Source organism: Pelodiscus sinensis, chromosome 1 (assembly GCF_049634645.1).
Source record: "Pelodiscus sinensis isolate JC-2024 chromosome 1, ASM4963464v1, whole genome shotgun sequence".
In the NCBI taxonomy this organism is placed as follows: domain Eukaryota; kingdom Metazoa; phylum Chordata; order Testudines; family Trionychidae; genus Pelodiscus; species Pelodiscus sinensis.
Window position 1 is genome coordinate 63,495,336 of NC_134711.1, and position 16,860 is coordinate 63,512,195.

Sequence of the window (16,860 nt, forward strand, 5' to 3'; positions counted from 1 at the left end):
CTAACAATTGTTCTTCAAGATGTTTGTCTATTCCAGTACCACCCACCTACCACTCTGTTGGAGTAGCTGGCAAGAAGAAACTGAGAGGTGGTGAGTCAGCAGGGCCCTATCGTGAGGGATACTGCGAGGGGGGGAAATCTTCCGGGTGCAATGCATGAGCACAGGCCCCCTGAGAGGGGGGGAGGAAAGGGGATCACAACTGCCCCAGGATACAGAGCTCCCAGCAGCAGCAGCAGCCTGGATGCTTTAAATCACTACTGGAATGCCATGCTCCAGGCAGCACTGCAGGCTGCCTAGTCCCACCCCTTCCAGGGGCATGGAGCATGTTTCCTACACATGCATACTTTGCCCAGGGGCCTGCCCACTGCATGTGTGGGAATGGACATGAATAACATCTGAAAGAACAGCAGTTATGAGAGGTGACTAATCATTTTTCTCAGCAGCAGTAATCAAGTCTCAAAGGAAGGACTGTTAAGTATTAATTTTGAGAATGTTTGAAGTTGTTTTCCACATTGGCAATGTATTGGATGGTTCTGTTGCTTATTTGGCCTCTTTAGAAACAGTACTTTAATGGACAAAAGAACTGTCTTCTATAGACAAGGAAACTAAAAACTTGTCTCTGTCAGTGAGATTATACAATGTTTAGGGAAATGAAACCCTGCCTCAGCTCTCCATCACTGGGCTGTTGAGACAGATGCAGCTGCCTCCTGTCCCTGGGGAAGATTTTGTTCCTCTGTTTCCCCACCAGGAAATGATTTTGCTATAGGGCGATTGTGTCCAACACACTAGCTCCTACCCACATGTAGCTACTTGGCCGGTTGAGTGTGTCTAGTTCATTGTAGCAGAAGCCATTATGGGGGCTAGTGCTTCCGAACTGATTGGACACCTGATATCTGGGCTAGTGGGCTAAGATCCCTTCTCTGCAGGGCTGTTATTACTCTGGGCCCCTTCTGGCTGTTACAATAATTGCAGACGGGGGTTAGGAGGGATTCTGCTGTAGGTTAAATTTTTTTCATCTGGTGCCAGGGCTAGAAGGGACCCTCCCTTTGGGTCATGGAGTACAGGCCCCTGTGGTTGCAGGCAACACTGTGGTGTGGTCCTGTTCCTAAACCGGCCAAGCCTCCTCCTACCCCGAGAGTGTTATTAACGGTGACTGACTAATCCGGGCCAAAGCGCCGCTGGGAGGCTGCTGGGGACTCTCACTCCTCGGAGGTTCAGAAACCTCATTCCCAGCGGCGGGAAAATCCCCCACAGGCCAGTTCGCGGCGATCCCAGCCTAGGCCAACGCAGCCCCGTGTCTCCGCGGGCTGGCTCCCGCCAGGGGGAGCAGGTTGCGCGCCCGCAGCGGCCTGTGGTGGGGGGCGGTCTTCGCCAGGCAGTCTCCCCCCCCCCCCCCGGGCTCCGCCTCCCGTGTGGCGCGGCGGTGGGCGGGGGAAGGCGGCGGCCGCTGCCCGCCCGGGAGCGCTGGCTGCGGGCGGGCTGCTGCCTGCGCCCTACTCGCTGGCCGGGCGGCCGGCCCCGCTGCGCGCGGAGGAGCCGGGGGCGGCGGCCGGGCTGGCGGGCGCCATGGGGCCGGGGCCGGGGCCGGGCTGGCTGGCGGCCGGGCTGCTGGTGAACCTGGGCGCCTCCATCTGCATCGTGTTCCTGAACAAGTGGCTCTACGTGCGGCTCGGCTTCCCCAACCTGAGCCTCACGCTGGTGCACTTCGCCGCCACCTGGCTCGGCCTCGGCCTGTGCCAGGCGCTGCGCGTCTTCGCCCCCAAGCGCCTGCGGCCCCGCCAGGTGCTGCCCCTGGCGCTCAGCTTCTGCGGCTTCGTGGTGTTCACCAACCTGTCCCTGCAGAGCAACACCATCGGCACCTACCAGCTGGCCAAGGCCATGACCACGCCGGCCATCGTGGCCATCCAGAGCCTCTTCTACGGCAAGAGCTTCCCGCTGCGCATCAAGCTCACCCTGGTGAGCCGGGGTCCCCCTCCGGCCTGTCTGCCTTGGCCGCTGCGGGGCGGATCGGGGCGCCCCCTCCCCCCAGCAGGGGAGGCAGCTTCCTGTCCCCTCTCCCTCTTACCCCTTTCCAAAGGGTTATTTCCCCCTTTCCAGCAACGTCGCCTCCTTCCCTTTAGAGCTCACTGATGAGTAAATCTGTCAGCTGAGTCACCAGGATTTCCATGCTTCTCTGGCTCCTTAGACAACAGGGCGGACTGCTGCCCTCACGGGGTTAATGCCCTTTGGCCTGCTGCTGTGTGTTGGTGCGTGGTGTAGCCGGGCTCGCGTGGACTGTGGCGAAACGTCTCAACGAGCCAGGAATAAGCAAAAAGGCACTATCGCCAAATGCTGCCACCTCATCTCTGAGCACTAGGGGCCTCGATGGAATCTTGTGGATCAGTGTCAGGGCCTTGTGTTTGATTTTTTTTTCATATCAACATGAGATTGTAGCAGTGTTATATCGGGCTTCTATCTTATTATCTAGTGCTGGTGAAGGTCTTACGAAATATACTTTACAATCTGGTTACAGAGCTTGAGTGACTCCAGCTAAAAGGATGAGGCTGTGCCTGCAGATCTTTCCACAACATTGGAGGAGAACAAGTGTTGATCCACTGAGTTCCATGTGCAGCAAATGTAATAACCAATATTTTCTTTCCTTACAGATTCCCATAACTTTAGGTGTATTCCTAAATTCCTATTATGATGTGAAGTTTAACTTCCCTGGAATGGTGTTTGCTACCCTTGGTGTTCTAGTTACATCCCTTTATCAAGTGGTTAGTAACTTACTCTTCTCTACATGCATATTTCATAACAAATATAATGTTTTGATACTTTGTTTCAAATTTCAGAAAAAAATGGAGGCAGACTGGGTGGTCTGGGATTGGTATGTCTTAGGTTAGTCATGGTCTATAGTAGGAGGGAAGAAATTTCTGGTAGTTCACAGCTCTTTAGCCAAAAAAAGCATAAAAAGGTAATAGTAGTTGGAAGCTATAGCTCGACTAATTCAGACTTGATTTTTAATGTGTACATTTGTAACAATGAGGGTAATAACAGTTGGCACAATGTGCTTAGGAACACGGTTCATTCTCTGTCTCGTGAAGTCTTTTTAAATCAAAACTGGTATCTTTCTAAAAAGATAAACTACAGCTCAAACTGAAGTTTTGGGCTTATGGTAGAAAACACTAGGTGAGGTTCTGTTGACTGTCACACTAGATTACAATGGTGGGCTTTTTTTTGGCCTTAAAAATCTATGAAAAAGGAGGAGAACAGATATCTATCAGGGATGATATTACAGATGGTGTTTGGTCCTGCCGTGAAGGCAAGGGACTGGACTTGATGGCCTCTTGAGGTCCCTTCCAGTTCTAGTATTCTATGAGAAATAGGCAAAGTTACTTTCTTAAAAAGCCCTTGCATAGAATTAAGCATAATCATAGTTATATTTTAATATAAAATAGAGGTTATTTCACTCTAGTAAGTTGTGTGTCATAAATTTACTGACAGTAAATGCTCTTTTTTAAATGGTGGCTTTATTATAATTAAATGCAGTAAAATATCAGTGCTTTGAAAATAATTTGTCTAAAGAACTTTTTGTTTATAATCATGTTACTAATCATAGATGCTAAGAAAACAACAATTAAATTATACATACTCAAAATTTCAGTTATAATCAATATCAAAATCAAGTTTAGTATGCAAGGAAGGAAAAACCTGGAATTCTAAAAATATTCATGCTTAGCATATGTATCATAATGTGAACTCAGATGGGTGCATAGAGAAAGTAACTGTGGTAAGGTTGGTACAAACTAAAATTTCATACAGATAATAACTTTACACTGTTCTATGTACTTACATTCCTGTGTATACAGTATAATAATTATATTCAATTTGATTTATTTTGTAACTGTTAGAAATGCAAAAGTAATCAGTTTTTTAGTAAGAGTGCTGTGACAGTTTGGTATATTTATGCCTGATTTGTGAGGTGAAACTTAGGGTACCCAAAGACAAATCAGACTTCTGCATGAGGCAAAGTAATTTGGAAGGATTGAAGGCTGGTGTAAAGAGTTGCCTAAAATATGCTGTTCAAATGTTGCATGCTTTCACACAATTTGTGGAAACTGCATGCAAGTAACTTGATGCATCCAGCTATGACTTTAATAATTGTACTCGGGCACCCGATAGTAGTAGGAAGGTGATGAGAGAAGTTTTTTCTGTAATAATTGCTTGCTCTTATTCCGGGAAGGTACTGATCCCTAGACTAGATCCAGAACTGGTGTGAGAGAGAAAAAACTGGCTCCTTTCAAACCCATCTATTTATCTGTCCTTACTCGAGTGGCAGATTTAGAATATGGGAGAAGACAAAGAATAGAAAGAAGATTAAGGGAGAAAGATTCAAGTATTAACTACCAGACCTTGTCATGAAAAAGCTCTTTCAGCAAATTCTATTCCTTCCTCGTATATCTGCAGCCAGTGGCTTACCACTGTCTACTCCAAACGGGGGGAAGACTAACACACGTGATTAAAATATTTGGTTTTCAGTAAATGGAAGTGGAAAATAGAACAGTCATTCTATTTTATTATGTAGTGCTGGCTATATGAGATCCTTATTAGTAACCAAATTGCTTTGAGATGAGGATTTACTTTTCCTCATGTTTAACAACTTTATCTCTTGGTTTTAGTGGGTAGGAGCCAAGCAGCATGAGTTGCAAGTAAACTCTATGCAGTTGCTGTACTATCAGGCACCAATGTCCTCTGCCATGTTGTTGTGTATCGTTCCCTTCTTTGAGCCGGTATTTGGAGAAGGGGGGATATTTGGACCCTGGACATTTTCTGCTGTGGTAAGATTGTATATTTTATTTTTTTTAATTTAACACCAATGACCTTTTTACTTAATATATCAGCTTCAAATACAGTCATTGACAGTGAATGCGATGGAGGCTGTGAGGAAAAGAGAATCCCTCCCCATTTCCCTTTATTGTTTGAGAGCGAAGTAATGTCTGGTCTACATTTAGGTCAAGATACAGTAAACTTCCGATAATCTGACACCTTTAGAACCCAGGAGGTGCCAGATTATCAGATATGCCGGACTATCAGAAGGGGGGGCTATATGGGGTCTGGAGTGGGTGGGAGGGGATGCCACCCCAGACACCTCATAGCCCCCCCCTTACGATAGTCCGGCTCTGCCCCAGGCGTCCCTGATTCAGCTGCTGCTGGTGAGTTTCAGCAGCAGCTGAATCGGGGATGCCTGCAATAGAGCAGCTGGGGTGCTGCCGGGTTGGTCCCGCAGCGCCGAGGGGCGGCGCTATGGCACCAACCCAGCAGCACTCCAGCTGCTCTTGGGGACGCCTGGGACAGAGTAGCTGGGGTACTGCCCGGTTGGTCCCGTAGCGCTGCCCCTCGGGGCTGCGGGACCAACCCGGCAGCACCCCAGCTGCTCTTGGGGACGCCTGGGGCAGAGCAGCTGGAGTGCTGCCGGGTTGGTCCCGCAGCGCCAAAGGACGGCGCTGCGGGACCAACCCGGCAGGACCCCAGCTGCTCTGCCCCAGGGGTCCCCGATTCAGCTGCTGCTGAAACAGATCAGAGGCTGATTCCAGGAAGCCCGGGGCAGAGCTGCTCTGCCCGGGGCTTCCTGGAATCAGCTGCTGATCTGTTTCAGCAGCGGCTGACTTGGGGACCCCTGGGGCAGAGCAGCTGGGGAGCTGCCGGGTTAGTCCCGCAGTGCTGAGGGGCGGCGCTACGAGACCAACCCGGCAGCACCCCAGGTGCTTTGCCCCAGGAGTCCGGATTCAGCCTGCTGGTGAAACTGACGCTGCTGGTCAGTTTCAGCAGCAGCTGAATCCCAACGCCTGGGGCAAAGCAGCTGGGGTGCTGCGGGGTTGGTCCCGTAGCGCCGCCCCTCGGCACTGCGGGACCAATCCGGCAGCGCCCCAGCTGCTCTGCCCCAAGGGTCCCCAAGTCAGCTGCTGCTGAAAGAGATCAGCAGCTGATTCCAGGAAGCCCGGGGCAGAGCAGGTGGGGTCCTGCCGGGTTGGTCCTGCAGCACCGTCCTTTGGCGCTGCGGGACCAACCCGGCAGCACTCCAGCTGCTCTGCCCCAGGCGTCCCCAAGAGCAGCTGGGGTGTGCCGGGTTGGTCCCGCAGCTCCGAGGGGCAGGGCTACGAGACCAACCCGGCAGCACCCCAGCTGCTCTGCTCCCGGCTTCCCCGATTCAGCTGCTGGTCAGTTTCAGCAGCAGCTGTATGGGGGAAGCCTGTCCGGCTGCCCCAGCACTTCCGGGTTCCTGATGGTGCCGGACCATCAGGAGTCCTGGAGCATTGGATGCCGGACTAATGGAGTTTTACTGTAGCAATAGCATGCAGGGGTGTGAAAATCTCCTGAGTCCTGTAGCTACACCAGCTTTTTTCAAACCTGGGTCATGGGACCACCAAGATAGCTGGGGGTGGTCCCACAATGCTTTGTTTACTTAATGCGTCAGTAGCCATGGAGCCTTTCAGCTCCCGTTAGTGGCCTGAAAGAGCAAACTGCAGCCAATGGGAGCTGCGAGGCTCCATGGCTACAGACACATTAAGTAATCAAAGGAGCATGGGCCTGCCAGCATCTTACTGTGGCAGCCCCGCGACCCGAGTTTGAAAAACACTTAGCTACACCATCCTAAGATCAGCATAAATATAGCTAGACTGGGAGAGACTTCTTCCCTCGACCTAGTTGTAAGGAAGGCGGAATATCAAAAGATCCTGTGTCTGTGCTATCAGATTATGTCACTGCAGTCTCTGTAGTGAGACGTGGCCTAAGAATTTTCTCCTCTTCTTGTTTCTTGTTCCCTTTTTAGTAACAGGGAAAAAGTAGACAGTGGCTCCCTCTAAAGTTCAGTAATAAGCAACTTATTCAACTGTTTAGGAAGCTTTTAGTTGCCGTGTAAATATTAGAGAAACAAAAATCAGTACAACAGTGAACTTTTGTTTAGAGACATGACAAAGCAATGTAGTCATCACTTCCCTCTTTTACAGGGTGTTACTTTTATAGTGAGCATCATTACAACATCCAGTACAGTAAACTTCCGATAATCCCGCATCTTTAGGACCCAGGGGGTGCCGGATTATCAAATATGCCGGACTATTGGAACGGCAGGGGCATGGGGGTCTGGGGGTAGATGGGGAGAGGGGGAGGGGGCGGTGGCGGCACTGCGGAACCAACCCGGCAGCACCCCAGCTGCTCTGCCCCAGGCGTCCCCAAGTCAGCCACTGCTGAAACTGTCCAGCGACTGACTTGGGGAACCCCGGGGCAGAGCAGCTGGAGTGCTGCCAGGTTGGTCCTGAAGCGCTGAGCGGCGGCACTGCGGGACCAACCCGGTAGCACCCCAGCTGCTCTGCCCCGGGGGTCCCCAAGTCAGCAGCTGCTGAAACTGATGTGGCTGACTCGGAGAAGCCCTGGGCAGAGCAGCTCCAATTGTCTGGCTGCCTGGAGCACTTCCAGGTTCCAGGTGGTGCCGGATTATCAGGAGTGCCGGACCACTGGATGCTGGACAACTGGAGTTTTTCTGTACATGTCATTTCCGAAAACAAGGTGTTCTGTGGCACCTTAAAGACTAACACATTTTTTGGGGCAAAAGCTTATGCCCCAATAAATCTAAATCTTTAAGGTGCACAGGACTCCTTGCTGTTTTTGCAGATTCAGATTAATACAGCTACCTCTCTGAGACATGTCGTTTCCAGTGATTTTATTCAGTGAAAGACAGTTGTGCTGGTTATTTTCAGGCAAATGTGTTTTGATTATAAAGTAAATGCTGACCAAATATCTAAGTGTCTATTTGCATTCTGTGTATTTTGCTGGGTACATAATTGTCATGGGAATATTAACACACGATTCTACCATATTTTGTGAACCATTCCTCTAGAGTTGGACTGTTTTTCTTTTTGCAATAAGTGTGAAGTGATTTGCTTTGTATAACAAGTGTCAGTTTATTTTTAAAGCACATTGCAAAAAAGCTAAAAATAAATTGATATGAAAAAGATCCTAATAAACAAAAGAAATGAACCTTTTTGTTCCTACACCTACCCAGAGCTCTTATGAAATCCAGAAGCTTGTCCTAGCTTTTTAAAGTAAAAATATTTAAATGCCCCTAGATCCAGCAGTCCTCTTCCACTGGGGAAAAGATACAAATGCTCTCACCTCTTTCTGACTTCACTTCCGTGGGGAGGAGTGCAGGCATCAGTTACTGGGAGGACTTAGTCTCCTTCTTCATCTTCGTGATGTCCCTAAGAGGACAAGGGCTCAAATATATCTCATTGATTAAATACCATCATGTAAGGCTTGGAGGTACCTTTAATTTAGAAAGTACCTGTTACCTAGTTAGAGATATGCCAGCCAGTGACTGATGCAAGTTCTCTCTCTACTATTGGTACTGAAATCAGTGACTGGAATAATGAACAATTAGAACAAATGGGGCAGATATTTAATAAATAATTCCTTCCATAATCTTCATGGAGTTTTGCATCTAAAAGCTATGATCTTTTAATTAGGTTTGTGGAACACCCTTTTTTGTGAGTGAGCAGTTTAATTTCTGGGGCCATTATCTTAGACACAGCAAGTGAAGGTGAAATTTTGTAGCAAAATTTACCTTTTGCATGTTCTGAAATACTTAAATCACCAGTATCTGTGTAAAATTAGAACTCACATTTGCATTTTTTGTTGTTGTTCTTAGTTTTCTCTCATCTCTTGTTTGATATTTTACTGATTTGCATTTGACAATTTGGGGATGTAACTAGAGGTGGTAGAAATATATTAGATTACTGACTGTGTCCATTAATCTACAGCTAATGGTGCTGCTGTCTGGTATAATAGCCTTTATGGTAAACTTATCCATTTACTGGATTATTGGAAACACATCACCTGTCACGTATCCTTTTTATTATTGGCCAGTCTCCTTGTTTTCAGATGAATGGCAATATTCAGTCAGGTATATTTCACAATGAAAAAAGCTGGAGAAATAGGCTGGTAATTCACCTGCTTTACTGTAAATCTTAAAACTGAAAAAGCACAATTCAGTCTCTCATTGTTCTTTCTTACATTTTGTACAGATGTTCTGTTTAATTTTATACTTTATGTCTATTAGAACAATACTAAAACATTTACACACTATTTTGTGACTATAGAAAAAGTGTGAAGTGATTTGCTTGTATAGCAAGTGTCAGTTTATTTTAAACCATATTCCACAAAAGGTGTTCCATAAATTCAAGTCGTTAATTTTAATTGCACAAGTTATGTGAATAGAAATTGTGAAAAACTGTAGCTCGTTTTGGAGTTAGAGATATGAACACTTAAGAGATTAACTATTTGTTTTTTATATTTTACGTTTTGTTATGCTCCTTAACAGAGATATGTAGGTATAATATGTTTGGACACTTCAAGTTCTGCATCACTCTTTTGGGAGGGTACCTGTTGTTTAAAGATCCACTGACACTTAATCAAGTCTTTGGGATTCTATGTACTTTGTTAGGCATTTTAGCTTATACCCATTTCAAACTTAGTGAGCAGGAAGCAAGTAAGAGTAAACTGGTGCAACGTCCATAAATCAAGATATTCTGGAGATAATACAGCATCAGAGAGAAGGAAAACAAATATTAAATATGCACTGATTGCAGACTGGGTAAAATAGCTGACATAAAATCTGTATTAGTACTGCCACCTAATCACCATGCTGAAATAAAATTAATCATTACATAAGACATATTTGCCATCTTACTCCATCCTATATTTACGTAGTAACATTTTTAAAAAATTAAGTAGCCTGTGTTAGGAATGTTCAAATGAATGTATTTAGGTAAATGTGCAGTCGCTGAAATCTTCAGCATTTACACATTTATACACCAGGGAGATGGCTCCTCAGGAGCCGCCTGTTTCCTATGTCCCCTTCCATCCCCCACCTGTGCTGCTGCCTCTGTATCTGCTGCCTGTGTGTGGGGCGAAACTGCCTAAATAACTTTCTGCTGAAGGGATCAGATAAAATTATTAATGAAGTGGAGACTCAGGCAACAAATTTGTCTAGTTATAAAAACCAAATGCCCCAAACTTTGGGAACACTTGAAACCTGCTCTGAATTTAGCAGCTCAAGTTCATCTCTAGTTCTACCAAGATATTCAGTAAGTCACTAAACGTTCTGTTTCTGCTTCATGATTTTCCAGTGTCAAAAATGGACTTTCACAAGAACTTCTGAACCATTGTGGGCTTTGTAAACCTACGTAGTTTGCTTTTAATTGACAAAGGAAAACGGTTTTGCAAGTAAGACACAAAAGCACCCACCTGTTTAGGTATCTGTGGCCAATGAGAGCTATGATTGCCCTGTACCTGTAGAGGTAGAGGTAAACATAGCAGCAGCAGCAGCCCATCAGGGACTAACCCTTGTAGGCCACCGATTTTTTTATTGCCTCCTACTGATGTGGGAGGTGACCCTCCTGTTTGAGCCTTTCCTTTTTGTGCCCCTCATGCTGTATATCCCTGAAAGGGCAAGGTACATCCTATGTTTGCAGGTTTCGTTGTTACTGTTTGCATAGGGAAAGGCCAATGGATTGCTAGGAAATTTAAACTGTCATGCTATCCATAATAGAAAGACAAATCTCTTCAGGGAAATCTGCAGCAGATCTTTGGACGAGCAGAGGTTCCTCTGTAAATTTTGAGTGCTTTGAAGATTACCTTGGGCCAGCACTGTGCATAGTTTTTTGGCTATTTAGAAAGGAAGTTTTGAGGGCCATACTGTAGAAAATGGAAAATTGTCAGTTTCCTTGCTTTCAGAAAATGTGGTAGATAAGGATGTAATAGTATGATCAAGTAATTGATTAACCCCATGTTTCTCAAACTGGGGGTCCTGACACCCCCTCCCGGGGGGTCACGAGCAACTTAGAGGTAGGTCGCGAGCAACTTAGAGGGGAGTTGCAGTATCACAAAGTTTGAGAACCCCTGGATTAACCAATAAGTAAAGCTTGTAGGTTAATACTGTAGAATACATGCATTCCCCCTTTGCCAGTACATTTTTAAGGAGGCTGTCCAACAGCCTGGCTCAGTCCCAGTTTGCTCTGCGTATGGGACCTACCCTGATGCAGCTCTGCATTTAAAGTGTATTAGGAGCTGGGTGGATGGGCAGGCAGCCCGCCTCAGTCCTGGCTTGCACTGAGTCTGGGAGCTCAGACCTCCCACCCCGGACAGTTGCTGTTGCCACCCCGTGCTGCTGCCTCTGAATAAGAGACTGCAGTGTGGGGTGGCAGGCAGCCAGTCTGTGTGGGGGGCTAGTTTTAAAACTGTCTCTCCTTGTGGGATGTGAAGGACTAGTCGCTCCTTCTCCCCTTGGCCTCTATCAGAAAGAGGCAGTGGGGAAGGGGGAGGAAGAAGGGGTACTTCAAAGCAACAGTGCCGAGTGGAGCCTGGAGCCAAACCCAGGCTCCACGCGGTGCTGTCACTTTGAATGCTGTCTGCAGCCTGGGGCCAGCTGGGGTGTCCTCAGGCCACTAGTGGCATTTTGAAGTGGCAGCTCCGCATGGAGCTCAGGATCAGCTGGGGACCCCGGCTTTGAAACACTGCATGCAGCTCAAGGTCAGCAGGGGAGTCCCCAGCTGATCCTGGATTCTGTGCAATGTTGCCGCTTTGAAACCCTGCAGAGAGCTCAGGGTCAGCCAGAGTCTCCAGCTGACGCTGGGATCCATGGGGCACTTTCGCCTTTGAAGTGTAGCAACAGGTACAGGGCTGTTGCTACACTGCGAAGGCGCCCTATCGACTAATCGATGCAAAACACATTGACTATTCGATTAGTCAGTTATTCGCCATTTAACATCCTTATCACAGACCAGCTCCCGCCTGGCACCCCGTGCTGCTGCCTCAGAGAGAGACAGCAGCACAAGGTAGCAGGGAGCTCCTCAGGAGCCGGAGTGTACTGGCTGCCAGCCCCACCCTTTGGGACTATACAATAGTCAACTAACCAATAAGAATTCAGGAGGTTAATCGACTATTCAATTAACTGATATTTAACATCCCTAGTGGCAGAAACACGTTTGTCAGATTGGCAAGTGATTAGAATTTATTTGCACTCCTTCACTGGGATTTTGTTTTGTTTTCATTTATGTATAGTAGCTTTAAAGAGGAAAATCATATGAACTGAAATGTGTTTGGGTTTTACAGCCACCCACAGCTGTAAATGATTGGATAGATTATCTAAGCTTCTTTACAATTTAAATGATCAGAAATCTTTAAGCTATGATAATGTGTAAGAAGCAATCTCAATCAAGTAATTTTTACAGTTTGGTCTGTTTTCAGGCTTGTAAATTCAGATATTGGAGTTCGATTTTCAAATAATTACTCTATTGTTTCAGTGTTATAAACAGCTTACATCGGGGTGGCCAACCCGTTACAAAGAGCCAAAATAGTGGTGGATACAGCACAAAGAGCTGAGGAAAAGAAGTTGTTGAGCAAAAAAACCAATCAAACAAAAAAAAAAAAAACCGCTGCCCTTTTAAGGGCCGCATGTGGCCCACGCAGGCTTCCATCAGCCGCAGCATCAGATCTCGCTGCCCCACAGCGCTGTGATCAGACAAGGAAAAAAGGTCAGAGCAGGGAAACGTGGAATAGCCGCGGGTGTGGGAGCCGCAATTTTTCCTTTGAAGAGCCGCATGCGGCTCAGAAGCCGCGGGTTGGCCACCCCTGGTTTACATCTTTACCATCAGTAAAGGCATTATACAGGTGTAAGGGAAATTTATATAAATTTTTATATATCTATAATGTATTAGAATTTAAAGACAAATATGTGCAGAACAGTGCAGTCTTTAGGTGCATATTCTTCAGTGAATGTACTGAGAAAACAGTTTGCATTGATTTGTGCTGTGCACAAGCTGTTCTAAAATGTAAATACACCACAAGAACATTGTATGATGGTGCAAATGATTTTCACCATAGCAGCTGATCTTCAAAATGGCAAAAAACAAAATTAAGAAAGTAATTCAAAAGCATTGACAACTGAAAAGGCTACACTATAAATATAGTCTGTGGCTGGAAAATGTATGTGTCCTATTGATGACAGGAAGTGACTGGATTTTTTTCATATTTAGCAGTTCTACTTTGGGTTTTACCTAGTATGACTGATGAATAAAATAATTCTTGAACTTCTCTCTTGTCTTTGTCATACATTTCAAAATATTAAACAGGGACGATGTGTAAATCATGAGCTAAGTAGATTGCTTGATACATAGTTGGAGAGGAAAACAGAATTTAGTTATGTGACCTGTACTGTACCCCTCGGTACTGTTAGATTTTTGAGAAGAGGTATATCTGGATTTTTTTAATTGGCTGCATTTTTAATAAAAGGTCCAAAGCAATCTAAGACCAGCACCATTTATGATTTTATAAACTTAATATACATGCTAGAGGGTCACACACTTTGTTGTTTCTGAAGAGTAATCTTGCTGCATTCCAGAGGATCCTTGGATCCATTCCTCCACTCCCAGACTTCCTTTGTACTACTTTCCCAACCTCCTATTCACACAGGGACTTGTTGCTACCCCACCCTTACATAAAGGGATTTCTGCAACCCCATTAACCTCTTCTCCCTCCATTCCTCTTTTCTCACATAAAGGTCCTTCATTCTCCAATATATGTCAGGGCTCCGCTCTCCATGTCCCCGGCCTCATATCATTGTTGCCTACTTTCTTTCCCTGTGTTAGATGCTCTGTGCTCTCGTCCCTCTTCTAACATTCCATTGTCCTGCTTTGTCGTCCCCCATTCCAGGGATATCATGTCCCTCATCCTCCCTGTCACCCTTCCATTATTTCTTTGTAGGAGATAAATAATTCCCGGTCTCCATCTTTTGAACTGGAGTGGGAAGGTGGGCAGAGTTGATGTGGCAGATGTGATATGCCGGAAGGCCCAAACCAGAAGAGTTCTATCCACTGATGTCTAGATACGGCATTCCTGACATTTTGGAATTGACTGGCCACAGCATTTAAAAATTCTTGTATTGATTCCAAACAAAGAACGGCTGTTGTATGGAATGTGGGGCCTCATTTCATTAAACCAATAATGATTATGACCTCGGATGAGGTACAGGAGAAAAATGCCTTAGCTTCTCTATCTGTACAATGGAGAGAACAATACAGATAGAGAATTTGTGCAATGCTTTAAAATTGACTGGTGAAAAATGTAGGGGTGTTAGATATTGTGTAATTGAATGGTCATGTAACCGCGTGAAATCTTAGTGTATCAGAGGCAGTAGTGTGGGGTGCCAAGTGGAAACCGGTTTGCCAGGGGAGCCAGTTCAAAAACCAGCTCCCCGCGCAAACCGGCTGCCTGCTGCTCCATGGTGCTGCCTCTGATACAGAGACAGTAGTGTGGGGTGGCAGCAGCTACTGTTTGCGGTGAGCCCTGGCCACCATGGACAGAGGCTGCTTTGCAGCAGCCTCCCCTTCCCTCCCCTCCCCAGTGCTGCTGCCTGTCATAAGACAGCAGCGTGCAGGGGGAGCTGGTGCTTGGGAAGAACTAGCTTTTAAGCTGGCTCCCCCCCCAGCACCAGCTACTCCCTCCCCTCCCCGCCTCTGTAGGAGGCAGCAATGTAGAGGCAGGTGAGTCTGCTGAGCCAGCACATGAGAGAAGCCTGCTTGAAAGCCAGCTTCCTGCAGGTATCAGCTCCAGTCTGCTTCCCTCACTCTCTGCGCTGCTGCCTCTGTCAAAGGCAGCAGCACAGGATGTGAGAGCAGGAGGATCCGGTGCTTGTGGGGAGCCTGCTTAAAACCAGCTTCTTGCAGGCACCAGCTCCTGCTCTCCCCGCCCCCGCTGCCTCTGATGCAGTGTGTGTAGTGAACAAGATCAACCAGTAAGCCCAGGCGTATCGTGTATGTGACTACACATTGACATCCCTAGAAAACTGCTATGTAAGGGCTGGACATTGTGAAACACTACTATATTCAAATCAAACCAAGTAAAATTGCACTATTAGGATCCAGTCCCGTTACCCGCATACAATCTCCTTTGAGGTCCCTGGGATACTCACAGAACTAAAGTAAACAGGATTAGCCTGCAAACTAATTACAGGAGTGGGAAAGGCAGATACAGAAAAATTCCCAGAAAATACAGGTCTTTGTTCTTTTTTCTACAATTTAACCATTGAGATTTTGTGGAACTGGCATGTTTCCTCATTAGAAGAAGAGACCGTGCGTACATGCACACAAACATTTATGATGAAAGTTCTTTGTGCTGACAGTAAAATGTGTAGCCGAACTGCAATCCTGAGGGGAGAACAATAATACTAAACATCTTTGACGCACATTCTGAAAGCATTTCTTACAGATTAATGATCTTTCTGCCAAATACTGGTTCATTTGGAAAGTAGCTGGGTTTTAATATTTTATTCCTACTAATTGCCTGCATTTAAGATTCTAAGTCATCTTAGTTTTCATTAACAGAAAACCAGGGAATTAGATTTTTTTCTAATATACATGGTTTCCTTTTTGTGTTAATTGGTCAGCTTCAATCTCTGGCGTCCCTTTGTGACAAAACCAAGCAAGCCTAGCTGTTGAGATGACTTATTGTCCCTCCAGTTATAACCTCAGCCCTCCAGCTAGATTGGTAGTCCTTTTCCCTTTCAGAGCGCTACAAAGTCTAATGTTTCAGGAGATGAGTTACCCTAGCCTGAGGGCATGAGAACCCTGGCCTCCTTGCATGTGGCCCTTTGACAGGGTGCTTCAGCCCTGGTACAGAAGTGGTTAATCCTTGTCTTTGCTGGCCATGCTGCAGCTGGAGACAGTATGTAAAAGGCAGCAGAGCAGCTCAGTCTGGACTGACTGTTGGTGGGGAAGGAGATGTGCTCCTGACTTAGGATGGCCTGCATGCCAAGACCCAGAGGCCAGTGAGATGGAGATGGACCCTGACAGACAGGCTTGAGACTGCCAAGAAGGGAGAGACTGTGGAGACCAAGGATGTGTCTAGACTACATTGCTCTTTCGAAAGAGGGATGTAAATGAGCCCAATCGAAGTGCAAATGAAGGGTGGATTTAAATATCCCACGCTTCATTTGCATATTCACGTCAGATTGCTGTTTCAAAAAAGGGTATTTCAAAAGTGAAACCACAGTCTAGATGCGGTTCTTTCGGGGAAAAAACCCTATTTTTGAAAGAACCCGTATTCCCCATTTTTTCAGGAGCATGGGTTCTTTTGAAAAAGGAGATTTTTTTTTGAAAGAACTACATCTAGATTGCGATTTCACTTTCGAAATTCCCTTTTTTGAAACAGCTATCTGACGCGAATATGCAAATGAAGCGTGGGATATTTAAATCCGTGCTCCATTTGCACTTTCGATCAGACTCATTTACATCCCTTTCGAAAGAGCAATGTAGTCTAGACGAACACCAAGAGACAGAAAATTGTAAAGAATAGGGTACAAAGTGACCCAGGGAAAATTTGTGGAGAAGCAGTTGTAGAACCATAAATGGGCTCAGCGTGTTTCAGTGGGATCCTTGCCAAGCTGGAGGCAGGCAACTCCACTACCACCAGGGCTCTGGGCTGCGAACTAGAGGAGAGGGCGGGCCTGGGACCCCATGTCCTGATACTACTCTGGACCCCACCATGCTACTGACTCTGGCCACTAGGCTGCATTGTCCTGATAGTTAAGAGCTGCGTTACTGACTTTGGACTTACTGCTCTGCTACTAAGAGCTGGGCTGCTGACCAAGGCCACAGAGCCGCACCCTAGAGACTCAACAGTGGGGCTGTAACACATCTCTCCCCCTGCCCTCAATGGGCAATGGGTGTAACAGCTCCATGACAGGCCCAGTTGCACACTTAAGGAGCCCCATTGGTAGAGGAATCCAGGCCCACCCACTCCGAGTTCCACATAAAAATGACAGTCATGAGT

General features: G+C 46.4%; 1 protein-coding gene across 1 annotated transcript; it reads left to right on the top strand.

Moving 5' to 3' along the window:
• The first annotated feature begins 1,412 nt into the window (after positions 1 to 1,412).
• On the top strand, positions 1,413 to 13,126 carry SLC35E3 (solute carrier family 35 member E3). Its single transcript, XM_025183887.2, has 5 exons — positions 1,413 to 1,956; positions 2,646 to 2,756; positions 4,659 to 4,817; positions 8,793 to 8,875; positions 9,363 to 13,126. The coding sequence occupies exons 1-5, from the start codon at positions 1,567 to 1,569 to the stop codon at positions 9,547 to 9,549; spliced, it is 930 nt and encodes a 309-aa protein (XP_025039672.2). The 5' UTR covers positions 1,413 to 1,566; the 3' UTR covers positions 9,550 to 13,126.
• Positions 13,127 to 16,860: the final 3,734 nt, after the last annotated feature.